The 23,626-nt window shown below is 41.6% G+C and overlaps 1 protein-coding gene across 4 annotated transcripts in view; it reads left to right on the top strand.

The window, feature by feature from the left end:
• Window positions 1-23,092, top strand: part of MSH3 (mutS homolog 3) — a 90,343-nt gene extending 67,251 nt beyond the window's left edge. For 3 of the 4 annotated variants that reach the window (XM_048291015.1, XM_048291016.1, XM_048291014.1), the window contains 7 exons: window positions 98-205; window positions 1,805-1,919; window positions 5,137-5,294; window positions 19,192-19,378; window positions 19,552-19,681; window positions 20,393-20,567; window positions 22,531-23,092. In XM_048291015.1, coding sequence (XP_048146972.1) covers window positions 98-205; window positions 1,805-1,919; window positions 5,137-5,294; window positions 19,192-19,378; window positions 19,552-19,681; window positions 20,393-20,567; window positions 22,531-22,639 — 982 coding nt within the window. In that variant the 3' untranslated portion in view covers window positions 22,640-23,092. The remainder of the gene's footprint in view (window positions 1-97; window positions 206-1,804; window positions 1,920-5,136; window positions 5,295-19,191; window positions 19,379-19,551; window positions 19,682-20,392; window positions 20,568-22,530) is intronic. The other variant, XM_048291017.1, reaches the window with a different exon arrangement.
• The last annotated feature ends 534 nt before the right edge of the window (window positions 23,093-23,626 follow it).

Genomic DNA, 23,626 nt, shown 5'->3' with positions numbered 1-23,626 from the left:
AAGATCTTGCATGGGGTGCATTTTGACAATCTTTTTGTATCTGCACAGAATTATTTCTTTCCCTGTTTTTGTGTAACTTTTCCCTGTTTTGATGCAGCCATTTCAGTGAGCATTATCACCCTGTGTCTAAAGCCATTTGTCACCTAGCAACTGTGGACTGCCTGTTCTCATTGGCCCAGGTGGCCAAACAAGGAGACTACTGCAGGTAATCAATTTTTAATTTTTAGTTTTTATGTAGGATTTTATACGGAATTATAAGAGCGTATTTAAAATAAATTAGGTTTTAATATGTGTACCATGATAAAAAGCACTACTAAAATTGTTTACCGTAGTTTCAACCTAATCTGATTTTGCAGAGCATCACTTCTGGACTGAATGCAAGTCTGTAAACATTGCAGTTCAAATTTGATATCTTTGTATTTGCTGTTTGACCTGAGTCTAGTAGATGATGTCTTAATTATATGTAAATAAATGCTGGACTTTGCTTTTTTTCTGTCTTTTTTAAAAAAGCAATTATTTTTTATTCTCAGCAAGGTCTGAACTTATGATATCTTTCTAATACTTAAGAGTCTGAGGTGTCTGAGGTATCTGAGGTATGTTTCAAGGGTGTATCTCAGGTAATTAACAGGTAAATATTAATGCAGAGCAGTGGTGATGCCTCACCTGGGCTCAAGTGTGAGAGCTGATGAGTGACCTGCTGCCTCTGCCCAAGACCCATCCACTGAGAGGGGCATGAAGAGAAATCCACTTGCAAATACTTCTGCTTTGATACATCATTAAAGATAATATTGATCACTCCTGGACTCTTGGGATCTTGTATGCCTCTATCAAAATCTCTTTGAAAATAATTGCTCACTTATTTCTGTATACTCAGATGAGAAAACAAACTGAAATCTGATTAATTTGCTGTGCAGAATTTAAATAATACACTGAATTTTTTAGAGTGACTTAGAGCTTATAAACTAGAAGGAAGGAGACTTCTCAGGGAAAACTCAGCTGCAGGGAAGGTGTCAATAATTAATTATTTTGGAGGGCTGCTGAAGGGAAGACTGGACTTCAATATTAAGTATTTTGGAGGAATGTTTTTTGGCTTGTGAGAATTGTTTGTCATGGCCCTGCTTGAGGCAGGTAAATGAGTCAGGTCAGGAGCAGAGGTGTTGGAGAGGTGAGCCCCTCTTGCAGTGTGCTGGGAGGCTCTTCCTTTGCACAGACAATTCACAGCATCAGGGCTCTCAGGCAGCGAGTGGAGGTGTAAAGGTGATGGTGTGGGCAGTCCAGAGAACAACATCTGATGTTTGAGTGTCTACTCTGCAGACTTCAAGTGAATTTAAGTTTAAGGAATGCTGTTGAAGAGATGGTGCAAGGCCTAAGACTGTCTATATATTGGTTTCATCTCGGCTATACAACTGTTGGAAATATGTTCGTGCTAAACCCCCCACCATTATCAGTTTGTCCTCTTTCCCAGTGCTTTGTCTTTATAGGACGCCATTTATTTGATTTCCAATTTCCATTTAAATTGCACTATCATTCTTCAACCTGAGGAAAATCTTACTCTCCACATCTTCCCTTTAAAGTCCACCCAAAGTGTTAGTTAATTTCCAGTCGTAAAATTCTGTGGCTTTATTCCAGAATTCTCTTTTTCTCAGTCTTCAGAAATAGTTGATGGCAGTAATTGATTTTTATATTTTGTACTTTTTCCACAGAAACCTACATCATAGGTGACCCTCCTGCAGGCCTTAGTTACAGTAGTTCTACACAATCAGTTACAAAGAACACCGAAATGAATACCTTTCCTTTTTTGCAGACCAACTGTGCAAGATAATCGGCGTGAAATAATCATAAAAAATGGGAGGCACCCTGTGATCGATGTTCTGCTGGGAGAACAGGATCAATATGTTCCAAACACCACCAGCCTTTCAGTAAGTACCAAGAAACTGATTGAGCTTCAAAATGATTCAAGGCAAAGAGGCTGGGACGAGCTTCTGGGCCAGTGAGTTGAAACAGGTGATTTAGTCACACAACTGCCTGCTGGGCTGCATTTCAGAGAGGTGTTGCTAGATGTCACCACATCTGTTCTGTCCCTTTGCTGGTACCTTGCAGCCACATGCTCTTTTCACAATCTTGTTCAGTCTTAAGGCATAAAGAAAGGCAAGGTAGTCTCAAAATTAGGAAAATGTGTGTTTCAAATGGTTATTTTCAAAAAACAAATGAATAATTACAGGTTTTTTAACAGTGTCATCACGGGGAGTCTGCATTTTGTCGAAACTCTTAAGTTTTGGAATTTTTAATATGCAAATACATGTCACAGGTTTGGTTTTTCAGATTAATTCTAAGATTGCTTGTAATTTTTTTATGTATTCTCTACCATGCAGTTTCTTTCTGGAAATATTAGTGTCATACAGCCTTCTTTTCCTGATAAACTAAAATGTGTCTTTTAAATGACATGCCTGTTTGAAGTTATTCGTTAAATATTTATCTCTCCATATATTTTTATAAATATTAAATATCTGTTCTTAATGAATATAAAAGATATGCTCACAACTTATCTCTGAGGTGTCTCTGCCTCTTTATACCGTAAATACAGGAAAGGTGTGAAACACTGCCAGACATTTGCTGCAAAAACAGCATTCAAATTTGTATGTATTTCTTGGGGAACATTTTTAAGTGCTATTCTATACTGAACAATGATACAGATATTTTGTAATACATCAGAGAATGTTTTCAAAATTATTTGTCAACTCCAAACAAGTGACAGATGGCACTTCCAAAGAAATTCAGCGTTTCATTCAGGAATCATCATGCACTTTTCCGTTTTTAGTGCCATTCTTATGCTGGCTTTCTAAACACTGAATATTACAAAACCAAGTGATCACGGCACAATCACTTTTGCTTCTACAGTTGTTTGAGTTCTCTCTTTCTTGAGAGAGGTGGGTGGGAACCAGTTTATTAAAGCGTCTCCCGTGTTCAAGTGATGTGTTTGGATCAGCAGGAAAATACATCTCCTGTCACATCTTCAGCTGAAGTGTTGTCAAATATCTAACTTGAGGAAAAGGTTTTTTTCAGTGCCCTGAAATAAACAGCTTATTTTTCCATTGCCCCTCTCCTCCCCAAACATTTGTGGGTTGTTTCAGAACTTTTTACTTCAGCTGTGAATTCCAATAAGATGTTGCCTTTTGGCTGCATCACCTGTAAGGACAGAGGCATTTTCTGGTCTGATGTTGCAGCAGATGTTCTTCCTGAAAACCAGAACATTGGCAGAGCTGCCATGAGTCCCACAGCATGGCTGCAGGGAGCCTGGACAGGCACCAAACACACGCAAAAAATCCATGGATTCTAACAGATGAACTTGTGAACTCAATGTTATGAATTTTGTTCTCATATAGTCACGCACACTTGATTACATCCATCCTTTATTCCCAGAAATGGCATTTTCTGTATTTTGACTTTATTGCCACTTCTGTACGGATGAGGTTTCTTTTCAAAAGCTGGTCAGCTTTTTACATATAATAAATACTGAGGTCTTGCATCATCTCTGTTACCTGAATTATAACATCAGTGACAGTCCTGTCTGTGTTTTGGGTGTGTCCCTATAAACAGAACGAAAGCCTAATCTGAACCCCAAATTTGTGAAGATTTTCAGAGTTGCTGCATGGAGATTTTGTGGTTGCTGTTACCACAGTGCCTGATCAGTGCCAAGTTCCTCAAGTAGTGTGACTAATGTCCATTGTGCACAGCCTGTCCTGTCTCCCTTGCCCCTCCTGTGGGGCAGTGGAGGGTGCTGCCTTCTGTTTAGATCATCATTGGTGCATTTCATGAGATGCACCCTCTGGAGACATCTAGCTGTGTGATGTCCTTGCATAACTTAAGCTCTTAGTCTCGATTCAGGCTGTGAGAAAGCTTTATAGGTTCGCTGACAAGTTTTAATTTTGTATCAGCAATTGTCTTGCACTAGAAGAGGACAATTTAATTCTGGAGCTGCAGACACATAGCAGTACCATGGGGAGTCTTACAGCTGAGATGAGTTCTTGCATCTGATTTCATTTTCTTGCGTCTGGTTTTAATGGTGACAGACACTGATGGAGATTGGGTATGGTCTGCTCACAGTAGCTGTGTTGCAGTCAGGTATTGCCAGACTCAGGAATGCCTTGATGCCTTGTTGTAGCCACTCTGAATGTCCTTATGTCATACCAAGCCAGGCAGTTATGAGTGTAAAATCTGTGTCAGGTCTTTGCCTACCAGATCTTAGCATTTGACAATGAGAACTCAAACTGGAGAGGAATCCAGATCACAGCCAGATTCAGGCAGTGCAGGCTGTGCTGGAAGCTCATGACTTTCTCCCTTTCTCCAAAGAAATTGCGCAGAAGGGTTTGGGTTGGAAGGAACCTTAAATCCCATCCCATTCCACCCCTGCCAAGGGCAGGGACACCTCCCACTGTCCCAGGCTGCTCCCAGCCCCAATGTCCAGCCTGGCCTTGGACACTCCAGGGATCCAGGGGCAGCCCCAGCTGCTCTGGGCACCCTGTGCCAGGGCCTGCCCACCCTGCCAGGGAACAATTCCTGCCCAATCTCCCATCCAGCCCTGCCCCCTGGCACTGGGAAGCCATTCCCTGTGTCCTATCCCTCCAGCCCTTGGCAATTGTCTCTCTGCAGGTTTCCTGCAGCTCCTTCAGGCCCTGCAAGGCCCCACTGAGGTGACCCCAGAGCTTCTCCTCTGCAGGCTGAACAAGCCCAGCTCTGGCAGCCTTTCTTCCCAGCAGAGCTGCTCCATCCCTCTGCTCATCCTGGTGCCTGCCCTGGCCTGGCTGCATCCAGCCCTGCATCCCTCAGCACCCCTCACTGCTTCCTGTGCTGGGGACCAAATGCTTCAATTCTTTCTTGGGTCCTTGATGGAGGACAGGAAGGTTCCCCCTCACTGTGTCCATTTTGCTCAAGAGTAATCAAAGTTGATTTTGGTGCATCTGGGACTTGATAATATCTGGAAAAGCAGATGTGATGAACTCCAAGAATGAAGGAAAGAGTTTAATAGAACATTTAATCCTGCAGACTTGTCCTGCATCCTTCTAAGCACACACCAGACTTTCTGGTAGAGGCACCATGTGCAGGGCCATGTATTTCACCACTGTTTTGTGTTTCCAGGGAGATGGTGAAAGGGTCATGATAATTACTGGGCCCAACATGGGAGGGAAGAGCTCCTACATCAAGCAGGTGGCCCTGATCACAGCCATGGCACAGATTGGCTCTTTTGTTCCTGCGGAGGAGGCCACAATTGGTGTTGTGGATGGAATTTTTACCAGGTAATCTCTCAAAACTTGCTGTATGTTTATGGAAATGCTACTGTGGCAGGGAGTGTGTGTATCAAAGTAAAATTTAATTTTTCATTTAGAACTTGAGAATTTATACCTGAAGTTTCCCTTTTTCATTTTAAAGGCACAGTAGGTTCATTGCTAGGTTGTGATTCCAGTTTTCTGGTAAATTGTAGTACTTGTTTTGTAATCTTTGAATCTTCAAAGGGTAAGAATTTTAATGTGTCTGTCTTGATTAAGATCCAGGTATTTAACTTACCTCCCTGAATGGACATCTCAGCCAAATTTGTGCTGCTGGGTGGTGGCCACATGACGTTTCTCCTAAAATTAATGTTGTCACATCTGAAAATCATGTCACAGTTTCTGCTGGGAAGCTCTGTTGTATGTATTCATAATATTAGAGACTGAAAATTTTGGCCAGTATATATTCTATGCTTAATCTCCTTCCTGTACTATCAGTCTTAAACACACTTTCTCCTCACTTGATGTCCTTTTAAGAATGAATAATGACAGTTGATTTCACTGTCTCATTTTTGAGACATTGATGAATAATTGGTAAAACATATCAGTAGAGTCAAAACGCTGTATTTTGTAATCTAATATTGTTATGGTTTATTCCCCTGTTTTTCCCCCTTTTCTTTAATAATAATGTCTTTAATTAGTAAATGTTTTGTGTTATTGCTGCTATTTGAGATGGATTATCATGTATGGTTATAAGTTTCACAGCAATCAGGTACCTGAGCTAGAATTTCCTGAAATTCTAGTTCTGTAATGCCAGTGTGCACTCCAGAGGTAACTTTTAATCAAGAATCTGAGGTACTGCTCACCTGGGATTGCTTCATCCCATAAAGGTGTTGTGTTCCTACTTTCCACTATGTGACGACAAAGCCAAGTGAAAATCACACCTTGGTGCAGTGCAGTGCGGAGCCAACCATTTGTGTCATCTTCCCAGAAGTAACTGGAGATGGGAATTCAAAATGCTTCACTTTTTTCCTCTACCCTGTGTTGAAAGGACTGCTTGATGGGATGAGCATTTCTTGTGGGGACACAGAGACGCAGGATCTGGCTGACGTTACAAAAGGAGCATTACAGCATCACTAACCGTTTGAGGATTATTTTAGTCTTCCTCTGGTTTTGTAGCTGAACTTGGGTTCACACTTCCTTAAATTCTAACCATACACACGTAAGTCTGTTACTCTCAAGCTGAGTATCTGTTTTCCTCTGCTTTTCCTAGACTGCCATTGCAAAAGGATGATTTCTGCAGAAAATACTAAGAAATGTGACACAGTCATTGGGAGAGACGTTTTGTTTTGTGCCCACTTGAAAGAGAACAAATTGGTTTTTTTTATCTGTGTTCCACCTGTTCCCCAGTGTATTTCCCTGATTCCACTTCACTTTTCTGTATATTAGAATAAAATCCAAGTATTTTTCGCAACTTTTCTGATAAAGTAGTGTGGTCAAAGGTAACACTTCTGCTTTCAGACTTCAAGCCAAGCAGACATAGAATGTGTTTGTTACTCTGTGAGCTTTCAGGCCATTTCGTTTGTAGCCCAGTCATATTCTAGCACAGGGAATTGAAATTTTTTTTTTCCTCCTTGTCTATATTAGTTTTGGAAGCTCAGCTGGATGTGCCATTCTTCATTTAATGTGATATGTGTCGAACACCAGATGAATGTGTGGAAGAATTACTGAAATTCTTGTAATTGCACTAGCAATTAAGAGTAAACTAATTGACTCAATCCAGAAGAAATTGGTAATACATTATTAAGATAAAAATCATCATGCATTAGTTAAAAGGTGACAGGAAGAAAAAGGAGAAAAGGAACAGGTTACCAGATTCTGCTCAAGATGTACAGAGACCGTCCAAGACATAGGCACCTCTCTTTTGGTTGGTTTGGGATTTTTTTGGGTAGGTTTTGGTTTTTTTCAGGTTTCTCGGATAGGTCTTAAAGTACGTAAGTCTGTCAGGCAGGTAAATGTGATGTTGCAGTCAGGGCACTTCACAGCCATAGGAAGTTACCCTTGAAATAGTTTTTAATGCCTGGTTTGAGGAAAGAATCAATAAATCAGCTGCCACATGTTGTGTCCTACTCAAGGTTTAATGCTTTTTTCTAAGACCTCAGGTTTTGCCCTGTACTCTCCCCTGGGAGGGAATGACCTGGAAGAGATCAGAGCCTTTCTCTTAACTACCGCCAATTTTATTGGGTTTTTTTGTTTGTTTGTTTGGTTTTGTTTGTTTTTTGTTTTGTTTGGTTTTGCTTTTGTCTTCTGTGCTTTTTTTTGCAGGTTGGTTTTGTTTGGATTTTTTTTAATTACTTTTTTTTAATGATAACAGCTATGTAGACCTCGTTTCTGCACTGCCACCCCAGGCCACAAGGTCTTGCTGGAAAGTGTGAATTTTCATTTTGTTGTTGATAACTTCAGTATATTTTTAATACTTTAAAAACCTAACGTGGGAAGGTGTCAGTCTCTAAGGTACTTCCATCACTGCTCTGGTGATGTTTTGGGGGATGCTGTTAGCATGGCACCCCTGCAGGGAGGGGTAGTGAGGGATGCTCAGGGATGCAGGGAGGGATGCTGAAGGATGCAGCAAAGGGTGCAGGGAGGGATCAGTCAGTGGTGCTCTACAGGCTGACTCTGTGAGGGGTTCTGTGCATCAGGATTACCAACAGTTCTGCGTGATAAACCTTTTTCAGTTTTGGTGCTTTACCCTTTTTTTGTTTGTAGACTGCATCTTCCAAGTGTGAATTCATACAGGTTTAAGGGATTTGTATCTCCAGGATTTGTGTCTTATTTTCCAAGTAGGGTTTCCATGGAAATTGAAAGGTTGCTACTATGGTTATTCCATGTGATATATTGTGCTTATATATGCTAGCATCTCTAAATTGACTTTAAATATGGGATTACATTAACGGTTTTTAAAGATGCAAGAGGAATTGCTTACAGGTAGAGTGAGACAGGAATGATCTTTCTTCATTACTGGGTAGATAGGCAGGGGACAGTGCTGAGCCTAGGCCAGAGTAGGGGGAGTACACAGGATTTGGAGGATGCTTGCTGGTTAATATTGTCTTCTTTTTTTTCCCTTCTCCAGTAAGGGATAATGGTTTCTTGCAATCTTTTCTTAAAGAATTTTAACTTAATCAGTGGGTTTATATTAAAAAAAAAATAGAAGGGTTTTGAAAAGACTGAAACTCCATCTATATTGACTTGTAATGGGATTTGGATATTTAATTCTCTGATGTTTGAAAATTCTGTAAATGGGCTCATTTTCTGCTTTAAAATTAACCTTCAGGTTTTGTTAGTTCTGATATAGTCATTCAGACAGTGAAATTAAGATGCTGTTTCTCTGTGTGTTTGGGTAGGAACACAGAGCAAGGGTGGACATCCATGTATGGAGGAATTAATGAAAGGAATTCTGCTGGCTTAATCATGCCTTCAGGAGGGGCGATGTTCAGCTGCTGAAAAAGCTGACCTCTGCAGAGGTCCCACTTCTCATTAATTATTGAAAGAATTTCCCACTCCTAGGAGGCTTTACGCTACTTCCTGTGGGCCAACAGTAGCTCTTCATGAAGGGTCCATGTTCAAAATTGAGAAGGAGAGGGAGAATGCTAGAGCACTTAGAAGGCAAAACATCTTCAAATAAACAAGCTCATTTATAGTTCCAATTACCAAGTGCCTTCAAGACTTTGAGAATCAATTTTTGGATATCAGAAGCTGCCCTCAGAAAGAACCCTGTGAAGGAGAACAAACCCTGCCAGCACCAGGTGATGGTGCGGGCACAGAGAGTAATTTCCTTCCTAGAGCACTTACCTGCCAGGGTTTCTCTTCTGTGTTGAAATAAGAACTATTTTCACTTATTTCAGAGAGCAAGCACAGTCATTACAGTGACCCACACCTTCCAGGGAGGTTTTATCCATCAGCCAAGCTGGGAATGCTATTAAAGGTGCAGCTGCAGTTATCTGAACTAACGGAGTGCCCTGTGCTTCACATGCCTTTGAAAACTGCCTCTCTCACGTGGTCTGCCTCATGCTTAAAGGTTACATGAATACATGGAGGCATCACTAAAATGCATGTAGATTATCCTCTCATGCACTTTGTCTCTCTTGAAAGAGTTATCTTGCTGTTTGCAGCCTCTCAGCATGACTTTAATCCTCATGGCATCAAATACAGTTGGAATTCCATGGTGGAATCCTGGATCTGTCTGTCCCAGGTCTCAAGTTACATCACTGTTTTGGTATTTTCTAATCTGTTGTTCTTGTATAATGATTCTGAACATGTGTAAAAGCTGTTTGTTCAATTAAAACCAGAGCACAGAAATCTTTGGATGCTGAGCACTGAAATCATGGAGGAGTTTCATCCCCCTCACCAGTGGCCTTAGTTGGGTCATGTTATTTCCAGCCACCAAGGTCCAATCTCAGCCAGGTACCTTGGAGTGGCTTTTCTGAGTTGATTGATGGGCTCAGTAAAGGAAGGGGATTTTGATCACTTCAAGCAACAACAGAACAACTGAGAATCTTGCCAAGTGAAGGTGCATTTGAGGTCCATGGGAGTGTCAGCTATGTCCTCCCAGCTGTGGCCTGTGGTGACGCAGGTCTGGTGGTGAACACACCTCTTTGCAGGGTCTAGGGAAACATGTCCACACACGCTGTGTCCACCCTTGAGGGGACACCAGGTGTGTGCATGACTCAGTTTGCCACAGGAGTGTCAGTCACCAGGGTATGGCCAGTCCCAGACCAGGGGCTGCAGCTCCTGCCAAGGGCAGCTCCCGTCTCTGTCCCTGGGAGTGGCCCAGGGAGTGGCTGGAGTTGTGTCAGGGAGGGTCAGGCTGAGATCAGGGAAAGGCTCTTCCCCCAGAGGGTGCTGGGCACTGCCCAGGCTCCCCAGGGAATGGTCCCGACCCCGAGGCTGCCAGAGCTCCAGGAGCGTTGGGACAGCGCTGCCAGGGATGCCCAGGGTGGGGTTGTTGGGGGGTCTGGGCAGGGCCAGGAGCTGGGCTGGGTGATCCCTGTGGGTCCCTTCCTGCTCAGGATATTCTGTCATCACTCCAGCCTGGCTATTTCACCCCAGCTGAGCCTGGTTTTGTGTGGCCCTCTGCCTTAGAGGCACCCCAAAAGCACCCATCAGATGCTCCTTCTTTTCCAAGAAGCAGAACTGGTGTGAGGAAAGCTCTCTGCTCCTGCTTCCCCAGTGTCTGGACAGAGTGACCATGCATGCTTTTTACGTGTTATGCATTCCAGGTGAAAGAAGAAAAGGTAATATTTATACGTACACGTAGCTTAACATGGTGACACTGATGAGATTAAGTCTCTTTTTATCTTTAGGGAGCTGCTGGAGCAGCCAAGACATTTCCTCAGTCCCTCTCAGGGGGAGCTTGGTGCTGTTCTGCCAGCTGGGGGCTGTTCCTCCCTTGCTCTGCCACTGCTCAGGTGGGATCCTCAGCTGATCTCAGCTCACTCAGATGAGTGTGGCCCATTCCACTGAGGTTTGTGAGTGCTGCACACTCACGTGGGACACAGCATGATGGCATTAAAAAATAAATCAGTGTTTGAATGCCTGTCTGAGTGGTGTGCCTGGCACTGCTCATCTCCATCACCCCGTGAGCAGAGAGCCACATCAGTCACACTCATTTGGATCCACATAGATGGAAGAGGAAGGGCCATTTATGTGTCCCAAAGTGACATTTCTGGTATGATTTGCCTACAGGCATCGTGGGTCCTCTCACATTTTTTTCCTATGCCTTGACTGTTGTCACCTAAAAGAGATTTATGGGGCAGAAAATGAGGGAATGTTCGTGGTTGTGCCCCTGTAGGCTTGTGCAGGATGCATGGAGCCCTCAGTCTCTTCCCCATATCTAGAAAGAATTGCTGTTAAGGCTTAAGAGGACAGTTTAGAGATGAAGGATTTCTTCAGACCAACTAAAAAAACCCAAGAAAACTCAGTCCTCATGACTCCACACTTCTGTAGAGGCCATGTATCAAACAAGTCATAGTACTTTCTTCTGTGTGGTTGATCAAAACGTCTGTTTTTCTGATCTGTAAATGGTGGAATTACTCTCAAAAAGGTCAGGCCTTATAATAGCTGTATTGTGAGTGTTACCTTCCTGCATGCATGTACAGCTATTTAATTCTGACAACTTGACAAAGTCATATTACTGTTTCATAAGTGTGTGGAGCTGAAAGAAACAAGTAGATAAACATTTTATTTTAACTGGATAAAATGTTCATATCGATGGCATTATCACAAATTCCAGTAAGGTTTAAAATCATGAGGGAAAGGAAAATACTGTATGAATACCTGCAAGTGTTTGGGCAGTTGATTTGGGATGCTTGTATTTTATTTTTTCTTTTCTTCATTGAAATGCCACCGTCATTCAAGTTTGAGAGATACTTAAAATTGCATGATTACTTTAGATTACTTTTAGATTTACTTGTAGGTTAAAATGTTCCAAGGCATGCTAAGAGTATATTTTTTAAGAACTCTTGAGAAAATCAGAAAGCACAGGATGGAGTGGGTATGTGAAGCAGGAAAAAGAATGTTTCTATCAAAGTGGAAGTTGAGTGGAATACATTTTCCAAGTGCCTTTCACAATACACTGAGGTAAATAATGTAAGAACAAAAGTAAAGTAATACTCGTAGGTATTAGAGGATGTGACTCTTCCATTGATGTCACCTCTTGAGGCAAAATTAATTCCCAACTTTTTGTAACTAGGCAAATCACGTTGCACGTAGTTCATTCAGCCAGTTTTACTGGCTTGTCAGAAGGGAGCTGCACAGGAGGAACAGAGAGGGGGAAAGAGTTGTATTTAAAATAGTAAATAAGTAAGCTCCATTATTAGAAGTGGTCCTGTTTGCATAGGAATAGGCAAATATTGCCTCTCATTTTTATATCACATGTGAAATTTTTTGGTTTTAACTCAAAAGACCAGAGTCTAAATTTTAAAAAATTCCTTGCTTCCATTTATTTCTTTATTAAGCTTCAATGATTTCTTTGAAGCTTACAGGGTAGGATGATGAAGATAATTTTTCCTAGAAATACCAGTTACAATCACAACACCTCAGACAAATGAAGACATTAATCTAGTCAGCTTCTTCATACCTTTATCATAAAAATCTAGGCTGTAAAGCCATTGGGGAGGTGACAGCAGTGTTTGGCAGGTTCTGCAGGTGTGTACAGAAATCACCGGGAGATTGATTGCTGACTCAGAACTGTGGAGGAGTTTATCTCAGCTGAACAACTTGTTTGTACATAACCTGGTTTTGACCAGAACTTCGGAGATTTTTTTTTTTAAGTTCTTTAAACCTGAAAATAAATGTTTAAATAATTCAGATCTTTTTTTGGAAAAAAAAAAAAATTAGAACAAATAGAGCAAAGTCTCTCAATTTGCCGGAGCAGTTAGACTGTGAAAGATAATGGTCAGAAAATTAAAAAATCAAAGGTACTTTTTCAGATCTTTGTTTATTCTATATGTATGGAGTAATGCTCAGTGGTTCTGCCATGCACATTAATTTATTTATTGTGCAGAAAAGTAGGGAGCTGTTCTCACAAAGTAATCCCAAGTGAATGGCAAGTCCACATGAGAATTTTATATACTGACATGCCAAAAAAAGTATTGTTTGTATTGAAAGCACAGTGAGTCAGACAAACAGAACTTCTTAGCTGTCAATAACCCCAAAGTAATTTTCAGAAATGTTACTTCTTTATGGCACAGTAATTTGTTTCATTTTGTTCCTCCTTAATTGTATTTTTGTTTACTGCCAGAGTAACAAAAATTACTTAAGCCTGTCATTTATGCTCACAATCAATCATGTAATTGCACCTCTGGGGTAAATTGTTCCCATCTTTCAGGGAAGAACAGGTTGCTGTATTAAAGTACATTGTGCCGTTTTGTATCACGTGCAGATAGCTTTGGTTTGGATTAAAAAAAAAAAGGAGAGAATAAGTAAGAGTTTTAGTTAGTGTTGTTAAATTGAAAAATTACTTGGTTCCATTTTTCCTAGAAGAGTTGTGCCTTGGACAGACTGCAGCCCATTTGAGCTGTAACTGCTTCCGACAGCGCTCTGTGGCTCTGCAGAAACAAGTTAAGGCACGCTGTGCGTGTACTTGAGCTAACTGGGCTTCGTGTCTCTGCTCATTTCACAGAAACACGCATCTGCAGCGTTAGGTCTGTGTCTCTTGCACGTGTAATAATGCCGTGTTTGCCCAGCCTGCCCGTGGGGCGCACACATGGCATTTATAAAGGCTGAACACAAGCGGCCCTTGTGCCTGCAGGGCCTTAGATCGGCCCTGGAAATCCATCCCGGTCGGCGCAGGGAGTTACTCACACGGCCAGCGAGATTCACAGAACGCTCCTGCTGCCCGCCGCAGAGCCCTGACAGAGCAGAGCTCTTCCCCAGGAGGGGGGCACGGCAGGAGGAAACCTGCGTGCCAAGCTGGCCAGCTGTCCTACAGTGCAGCTGAGTGGTTCTGTCTGCCTTTCTGAACCTCTTCCATCCTAGGACTTGAGCCAGTCACAGCTGGAATCGGATTGTCCTTGGTGTCCGCAGGTCTAAAGGGGAAAAGTTCACTTGTGCTGAGTGCTTCAGCCATTGTCCCTACTCTGTTGCTACAGTTCCTGCTCTTTAATCCCCCCTGGCCTCAATCCTTCAGCTACAAATGCACATTAACTTAATTACCTTGAGTTCCCTCCTGGTGTCCTGCAGCAGAGAGTGTAGACCTGTGCATATTCCCGCGCTGGGTTTTGATTCGTCTTCGTTTTTTCATCTTCAGGCTAGTATGGATGACTCTCAAAGAAACACCCTAATTTAAGTATCTGTTCTTATAATTTATCCTTCAGAAAAATCTTTGCACTCGCAAGCTGGCCTTTTTCTTGACCATCAATAACATTTACATTGATAATTTCAGAGTGAGGGATATATTTGCCCTAGGGAATGTAACAACTATTTTTAAGGAGTTCAAATATTATGGAGGGTATCATTGCTGAATTTCAGAACGCAAATTTTTTGGGTGTTCTTCACTAGGTAACCTTTTGTAACAACTGAATTCCTGTGAGTCTATAAAGTCTAGGAATGAGGGGTGCTGGTAACTTCTTGTCACTCAGGGCCTGCATTGACTCACAGGGATTCTGTTGTCGCAGCTCAGGACTACCTGTCCAGCTGAAGCTTTTGAAATTATTGAATCCATGGGTGTTTCTCTTCTCTCTGGCTTTCAGAATCAATGCACTTCACATCTTGAAAGTTAATCCTGTTAGAAATGTTTCTTTTAAAACGCTGGGGTGCTGGTGTGTGCAGCATTCCCCTGTGGGCCAGCTCTAGAAGGAAAGGAGGATTTCAGTGATTACTGGTTCTGGCTGCTTCAGTTACCTAGTGATAGGGAAAAGGGGGAAAAAAGATGTAAAAACCACTATGAAACTGAACATGGAAATCACTGTGGACTCGCTTTTCTTTCCAGGATAACGCAACATTTGTATTCCTCAGAGTCTTTTAATATCCTCATTAATCTCTCAGTGACTGAGACTATCACATATCTACAATAATTTACAAAATAAAAAAGTATTTTACATTAAATGCATTCTGTCAGGCTTCTCAACAGCTGTTCTCCTAAATTAGGTAACATACCATTGGTATTTCTTCATTTAAAGTGGCAGATAAGCAGTTGTAGAAATGGTTGAGCATGTGTGTGCATGTAGACTGAAAACAGGTTTCTGATTTCCTGTCATCATCCGTGTAACTTGGCACACTTCTCAGAAGTCACCCATGAACAGTGCAAAAATAACTGTCCTGATAGCCGTGCTTTCTGCCACACTTCTTTCTTTTCTTAATTCTGTAATTACAGCTTCTGGAAATTATTTTTCTTATTGTCAGTTTTTGGTTAGCATCAGTGAGATCTTGATGGAAACGAAGAGGATGATGTACCAGTAGGTTGTGGGGGAGTGTGAAGCATTAGTTTCTTGCCAGTGAGCTGCTATAAATTTGCACATGCAGTCTCCTGAGGAATTACTTAATACATCTCCATTGTGTGTGGAGAGCAGGCATAAGTTAGGAAGTCCAAGCTGGGCTGTTTCACCGTAGCCATGTGGAATTCCTGTGGGCAGCCTGAGTGTGTCTGAAGTGCAGAAGGGTTCAGAGCACTGCTGTGGGCAGCACTGAGAATTGTCCTGGCTGAGGTCCGGGACTGCAGCCCTCAGCCCTGCCCATCCCTCGTGGGCTGCCTGTCCCCACTGCCCTGGCAGACCCCTCTGCTCTGCTGAGCACTGGCAGGCTGTGGAGAGCAGGGATGAACTGTGAGGCAGCAGCACATCTAAATCCTCTCTTTTTGTAAACTGGTTATTTTAATTTAAATTACTCCTGTGCAAATGCAGTGATCTTTGAAATGACATTTCAAAGGGGTTTGTGTGAGGGAGTGAGTGGAATTGTAAAGTTACATTATGAATTTATTTTATTCATGGTGTTCTCAGTGTTATCTTTGAATCACAGAAAGTGATTTTTGTTGGTGCTGAGAGTCTCCTACACCTTATTCTTGGAGAAAAGGGTAATTTTCCTGTAATGTTAATTGTTCTTGAATTAGGTTTATTCTTCTGCAACAGGTTCCATTTTTGCAGTAAGTATTTCAAGTGAGCTTCTAAACTTGCAGGGATGTTACTACAATCAGTGGGAAAATGTAATTAAGTTTGGGGTTTTTTTCCAGCATTAAGTATTCTATAGATTGGGAGTCAGTAAGTAGCACTGGGCTGTTGGCAACTGTGTGAAAACAAGGCTCCAGGGAATGGCTTTGCTGTCTTCTTCCCTGGGATTAATTTAGTACAATGTAGCTGGGTTTTGTTACCATTATCAGCTCCTAGGCTGCTTGTTCATTTTCACAAACTCTGTGAGAGATTCACAGTAAAATAAAAGAAGAATGAACTTCTGGGGTCCACACTGTGCTCTTAAAACCAAGCCAACTCCAAGAGCATGCTGATAACTTCTTTTGAGAGGTAGCACAGTTATATCCTCTAACTTGCCCTCTGAAAATTAATTTACAAAACATTCCCTCTCAGTTGTTTTTTTCTGAGGCCTGTGACAGGAATCTGTGCTACTTGAACCTAGCACTGAAAAGAGATAATGCATTCTCTTTTTTTTTAAAGTTTGCATAATAAATGTGTTGAACATCATATGATGAAAAGCTTTTAATTTTCCAAGATTTGCTTGGCTGTCAAAGAGGCATTAAAACAAGTGTTTTCCAGCCAAATTGCATCTGCTGAGGAGTGATGGATCTGAAGGGACACTGCTCACACTGCCTGTCTGCACGCTCCTTGTGGGCAGGGCGGGGCAGGATGAAGTTTAATATTTTAATGTATAAAAACATTTAGAGGTGAGCTGCATTAAAATGTGGATTCAGAGCCACTGAGTCCTGGAGAAGTTTGGTGGGATTTATTATGGCTGTTTTAAATGGGGGGGGGGGGGGGGGGGGGGGAAGAGTTGTTTAAGCAATAGGTTTTGTGACTCAACAGCTTTGTTGTATCAGGAATAACAGAGCATAAAGTTAGGCAGCAGTGCCTTGCTGCAAATTAACTGTTGGTTTTATAACTGCAATCATCCACACTAACACAGTTATTCCTACTTACTTCTGGGATAACAGTGCTCAGCATGTATGTTCAAAACACAATTATAATTCTTCTAGTGTAAAGGACAGAGGCAGAAAGAACAATTTAATCCATTTTCTAAGGATGACATTTAAGAGGTTTTATGCCATTTAAAAATACACCTTTTTTTTTTAATCTGCTCTTAAGCCTGAGTTGGATTTGAATGTTTTAATATGCTGAAAAAAAAGGCTTCTTTGCAGCTGTCTTTAACAACAAGAGGAAGATAATACTAATTTCTGTTTGTATCTCCAGCATTTAGTGAGGAAGTTCAGAAAAGTATTTTTGTGAATGCAAATTAGATACAAAACAGTCTAAAATATTTTGTGGACTCTATGGAAATGATGCAGTCCCAGAGAAAAATGGAAGCTCTGTGTGTAATCATCACAGGCAGACATGTGTAAAGGAAGCTCTGTGTGTAATCATCACAAGAGACAGCCTGTGAGATGCTGTCCCTGCAAGGAAAAGCCAAGTAAAAACTGAAAAAATAGTAATGCCACTAATTGTAGGGTCGGACACTAAGACTGAAGTTGTTCATTAAGGAGCCAGAGATTGTTCAAACATAAAAAGTATTTGTCATTCCGATGAATGTATTTGCAGTTAATGTGTTAAACCAGACCTAAGTCACACTGTTCTCTGCGCATCTGGGCAATAAGGGGGATTGTTTGGTCTTACAGCAGTACCTGGTGCCTGAACCAAGCTGGGAGAGGGGCCACAGGGTGGTGGGGGCACTGTGAGAAATTCACTGAAATGTTCATCATTCCTAACCCAGCATTTGAAAGGATTACAGCAGTAAGTGGCTTAATGAAATATTAATTTCACAACACCTCATTATCCTTACATATTCAATTCAGAGAAAAATCATCTATGGCTGAATTAGCTTATGGCCGGAATCACCTGTCTTTTGGGGTATGTGGGAGTGTAACTTGTGTGTTAGCACACACTCAATGAAATAAAAACACTCAGTTTGCTCATATGCCCATCTCCAACCACAACTAGTTAATTTATAACTGAAGATTTGCTTATTGTGCAGTTATGCATGATACCATGGCAGATTTTCAGAGCAGGGACCAGAGGATATATACAAGTCATACTGGGTCCAACCTGCTTGTTTTTTGTCAACTACTCTTAGTCATAAGATGCTCATGAAATTACTTGTATCTTGGTGGCGTTTCTGTAGGTAACAGAAGCAATTATGATAGGGAGAGACCCAGTGAAAGACAGAGAAAAAAAGCGCTATATTTGGCTTCTCTTCAAGGGTTCTGATTGGCCCTAAATACTGTTGTGGCTGCTGTTTAATTTGAAAATATAATATACTAAGTCCACGAGTCAGTTCTGCTTAAATCAGTGTGGCTTGTATGTAACTTTATATTGGCTGATAAGAGTGAATAAATCCAATTTTACATCCCTCCTGAGTGGCTTGCTCATGATGACCTGTCTCAGAAGGGATGCTGCAATGTGATTAGTGTAATGGAAAAGCACAAATGCAGGAAGGAAATGCTCTTTCTTCATTATAGAATGGGTATTACTTGAACAGGTAAGGAAAGCTGCAGGAAAAGGGAAAACCAGGGTGGCTTAATAAGAGATTTCTGTCATGTCGACCATTCAATCACAAATTGAGATAGAGTTTGAGGGTTGAGGGTTACATGGATCTGAATCAGAGCTAAAAGAGTTGTATGGAAAGTGGAAGAATTTGTGTGTGGAGCTCACCTGCCTGGAGGCTGCTAAGAGTTGTGTTTCAACAGAACGAGGAGAGGAATCTCAAAATACCTTTAAATCTCGTTTAAGTATGCTAGTTGAGATTGTATACCCGTGCAGTTAGGGGAAATAATTGTTATTTTGTTACTGCCTGAAGGAAATCACTGCTCTGGTGTTCGGATTCACAAATACCTGGTCTCATGAGCCTCCACTCTGTGTGGAAATGCCACTATCCGATATTTTTGGGTATTGTTAGCATTGGAAACCCATACAAAACTAGGGCTGAACTAAACCAAAGGATTAGAATTCACCTTCTCAGCTACCTGTGCTGGAATTCTCGTGAGCTGACTGGTCTGAAGTCCCAAGGTTCTTTTGAGGGAAAATCAGGCTGCCTTGTCCTGTTTGTGAGGGTGGGAGAATTGTGTGCTGGGAAACTCTTCTGGAAGGTGAAAGTTCTGCTCTGCTTGGAGCAGCAACCAGAGATTTACAACAGGATGGTTTTATCACCATGAGTATTTTTCTCCCAGCATTAGCTGGCATTTTTCACAAGTGCTTGTGTTGTGTCTCTGGTGCAGAATGGGCGCTGCAGACAACATCTACAAAGGCCGCAGCACCTTCATGGAGGAGCTGACAGACACTGCTGAGATAATCAGAAAAGCCACCTCGAGGTCCCTGGTGATCCTGGACGAGCTGGGCAGAGGGACGAGCACGCACGATGGCATTGCTATTGCCTATGCCACCCTTGAACATTTTATCAGAGATGTAAGTGGCCCTGGTGCTGCGTGAGCGCTGCCTCGCGGGGGGAGCCCGCCCTTTGTGGGAAGGTGACATGTCCAAGCTCAGGGCGGAGGGATGTGCATGAAGGATAGCAGCCCTGTGTGGCTGTGTAAAAACCACATCAGGGCCAACCCTTGCTCCGTGTGTGTGTGCTGCAGGTGGAGGCCCTGACTCTGTTTGTCACCCACTACCCTTCGGTGTGTGAGCTGCAGCGGCTGTACCCCGACACAGTGGGGAATTACCACATGGATTTCCTGGTCAACGAGGAGGAAACCGGGCAACAGCAAGGTGCAGTGTAAACCTGAGAGGGGCTCTGGCACAGAGTAACCCTGGTGTGACAATTTACACCTCACCTGGATGTGACACACCCACTAGACTCACTCTGGTCAAACATTTAGGGGGGGTTGAAAACTGGACATGCATTTCCTTCACGTGTCTCAGGAGGATATCTGAGCTGAGGTGGCTGAAAGATTCGCCCATCCCAGCATCCAACCTTCCACAGCAGCCAAACACAAAGGATTAGGGAGGAGGGATTAGGGATCCAACATATGGCAGCTCCTTCTCTGAAAGATCTCGCTGTCTGAAAACATTTGCTATTTATGGGGCTTCACGAGCAAGATGTGTTTTGTATCTCCCATGCATTTCATTTCAATGGGGCTGCCTCATTTAACGTCCTGTACTTTCAGTGTCTTCAGCTGTGTCAAGCAGCTCCAAAATTTAGCACTCTATGGAGTGAAAAAGCACATCTGATTGTTTTGAAACTGTTTTGAAACATGATGGTCCCAGTGCTTGAATTACAAGAAGCATCATAGAGGTCTGTTCACAGAATAATTGTAGAATTTTTAATGGGTTTTTTTTAATGAGTTGCCACTGATACTTACCTTTCCCCTAAATAATTCTTCATGCTGTATTATCTGCTTACATTGTAAGCTAATCAAGACAGGGGACTTATGTATTTGCCACATGGAGGAGGTTTTGATTTTGGTTTTATTTTTTTAGGATCTGAGATGGAAGAGAATCCTGAATTTATCACTTTTCTTTATCAAATAACTAAAGGAGTCTCTGCAAGGAGTTATGGGCTAAATGTTGCCAAACTGGCAGATATTCCTCAAGAAATCTTGAAGAAAGCAGCTCACAAATCAAAGGAGTTGGAGAGAATAGTGAATATGAAAAGGTCAGAACAACTGTGATGTTTTTAAAAATTATTTCCTTCTATAATACCTACTTATGTTCTCACTAGTGATACTGAAAATACTAATGAATTTAATTTAGAAAGTATTTATTACTTACTTTGGAACTTGGAATTGTCTTTGCATACTAAAGTGAAGAAGGGAATGTGGATAATCTTCTTCCAGTTTAATTTGAAAATAAATATTTATAATGTATTCTGATTGCCCCCACAAACACGCAAAATTTTACTAAAAGTTCTAGGGACTTTAATATTTTTCTGATCTCCAATTTTCATTCAGGGGTGTTTGTACCTTATATATTAGACTAGTTATGAAGATTCCTGTGTGTATTGAGTGGCATAATGGATTTTTAAATCCTGTAACATTATGTGCACAGTTTAGATATTCATAATCCATTTTCACTGGGTTTTTTTCTGTTGCTGTTATTTTCCGTGTCAGTCCTATGAGCAAAATTCAGATAGCCCCTTAGGAACATAATGAACCAAGATCTTGGTTGTCTGATGGCTGTACCTAATCCTGACAGAATAATTTTGTATGAGAACATTTTGACTACTAATTATTTATAGGTGCAAACTTCAAAACTCGACAGTGCTCGGCACTTAACGATGTTTCTTATCTGTCCCTTAATAAAGCAAAATAAAAACCTTTGAAGGTACATGACAGTTTATAGGAAAAATAATGTGGTAGCTTATACTAATTGGAAATACCAGTCCATAATTGGCAAAAGTAAAACAACAGATCTCGAGCAGTATCTTAACTCTGCTGTTGCAGGCTGTGTAGGGTTCTAAAATTAAGAAAAAATTGTTCAGAAAGGTGAGAATCTGAATTGGAAGGCCAGACTTACTGGATAATAAAATGTGAAATAATGTAATATATCCTTTCCATTTCTCTTTGTTCTGTGAGAATTCTGGTGGCGTGTCACTGGGACGGGTCCAGGAGAGTTCCAGCATGTCCTTGTTGCTAGAAAGGGAGTTCCCTGCACCCAAACCCCATGAGCAGTAAGAGCAGTGTGGGGTGATGCAGTGGGAAGCCTGATTTAGGGTGCCCAGAGAGGGCCACGGTGAGGGCAACAGAGCAGAGTTAATGACGTGTCCCCCTGAGCAGCCCTGGGACACGAAACCTGCCTGCTCTGTTTTGGGTTTCCAGGGCAAGTTCCTTCTATTCTCACAGTGGAAAAGGGTAAATACTTCATCTGAAGCTGTGGTGAGTCCTTTGTCCTCCACCACTCAGTCTGGGAGCCCTGAGCCTTCTTCCCAAGGGCGATGTGACAGCTCCAGGAGTGGCTCTGGTCTGTCTGGTGGGAGCAGGAGTTCCCAGCTCTGGGGAGTCAAACTCAGCCCTGTTGGTAGCACTGTACTTGTGCTGTCACAATACCCGTGGGCCAGATGCCTTGTCTTATTTTTTTAAATACTTTCATATTATTTAAGAAAATCCACTGGGTAATTTAATCCAGTTTTGACATTACTGTCGTCAGGAATGTGTGTTAACCCATTTTAAACGTCTTGTAATTTGTCACAGCTCTTATAAATCAAAAAATGCTGAGAAGAAAATAGGAAGGATGTGTGCACTCATTTATATTGAAAATGCTTTTTCTTTTTATGATTCTACAAGTACAAATTTGTAGGAACAGAATGATGAAAATTTAACAGGGCTGACTACAATGCTGTTTATTTCCTTTAACAATTTGTTATTTCTATTTTTTACATCATTTTGTCGTTGCTGGTGGTGCTGTAAGTTAGTTATGAAATTAATTTGTTGCTGACCTAGAGCAGGAACACATATCTTAGAAAATATTAACTGGTTGCTTGAAAATCAGAAAACATTTTGAGCTGTGCTATTTTTGACTGTGTATAAAATTTTGCAGATGACTGTAGGACTTTCAGGGTTTGATGTGCTTCACTTAAAAATGTGTCTGTATTTTGATTAGGCTTTTTTTTTCTCCCACAGGAAAAAAATGAAGTCCTTTGCTGAAGCATGGAAGATAAATGATTCTCAGGAACTACAGAAATGGAAAAATACGTGTGAACCTGAAGATGAAAGAAAGGACAGTTTTTAATCCTCAAATCGTGGTTAAAGATGGAACATGCTGGAGGTGCAAAATACATGTCTGGAGACTAATGGATTTTATCAGGGTATAGTTCCAGGTGCATTCCATTAACTTTTTGGCTTTCTGAGAGATCACAGATGCTGCATCATGTGTAATTTTCTCTCTCCACTCCCTTCCTTTTCATCCTTTTCCTTAATTGCAAAATATCTATGGGGATTGGATCTACTTTGAAAACTGTGCAAAAAGTATTGATAAATTATTAGGAAAATATTTTATAAATAAAATAATGTGTTTCACCTTTATTGTACTTCAATTTCTGAAGAAATGTTTGTGTGTTGGGAAAATGTAGTTGAGTCTCAACTCTGCTGTACAGCCAGCAACTGCTAAGAATGGGTACTATAAAGAGACTTTTTTCCTTGTTCCAATATTAATGCATTAAAAATTCACTGTTTTTTTAGAGCACCCTTTCTTCCTGATCTTTTCCCTGTCTGGCACAGTCTGGAGAAAGACTTAATGCCAAAAATAATGTTGGGGTATTGTAGGATGAGTGAAAAGGGCAATTCAGAGTGTGCAGCTGGCATCCCCAGTGCTCTGTCAAATGCAAGGTGAAGCTGAAAAATTCAGATGCGCTTCTTAATTTTTAAATTCTCAGCTACCAAGGCCAAATTTCATATGGGAATATGATATCCAGATTGGTTTTTGGTACCAATAACCAGACTAAATACATTGCTGTGAAAATGGACAAGGATGCTGACGTGCCTAAACCTCAGCAAATAGTCCGAAGAATTATGCAGTGCTTTCGTGGGTTTGGATGCCCCGCAGCTCTGAGGAACCCTCAGCCAGCAGGGAGTCCTGAGAGGGGCTGTGATCCCCAGGGAAGGCTGTGCTGGAGCAGGCTCCTGGCAGAGAGGAGCCCCAGGAGCAGGGCTGGTGGCAGGGCTTGTCCCTGAGGGACTGACCCCGTGCAAGGGACGTGGCTGGAGCAGCCTCTCCCTG

Source organism: Corvus hawaiiensis, chromosome Z, assembly GCF_020740725.1.
Source record: "Corvus hawaiiensis isolate bCorHaw1 chromosome Z, bCorHaw1.pri.cur, whole genome shotgun sequence".
Taxonomy (NCBI): Eukaryota; Metazoa; Chordata; class Aves; order Passeriformes; family Corvidae; genus Corvus; species Corvus hawaiiensis.
Note: the sequence above shows the minus strand (reverse complement) of the source record. Positions and strands in the feature narration are given on the sequence as shown.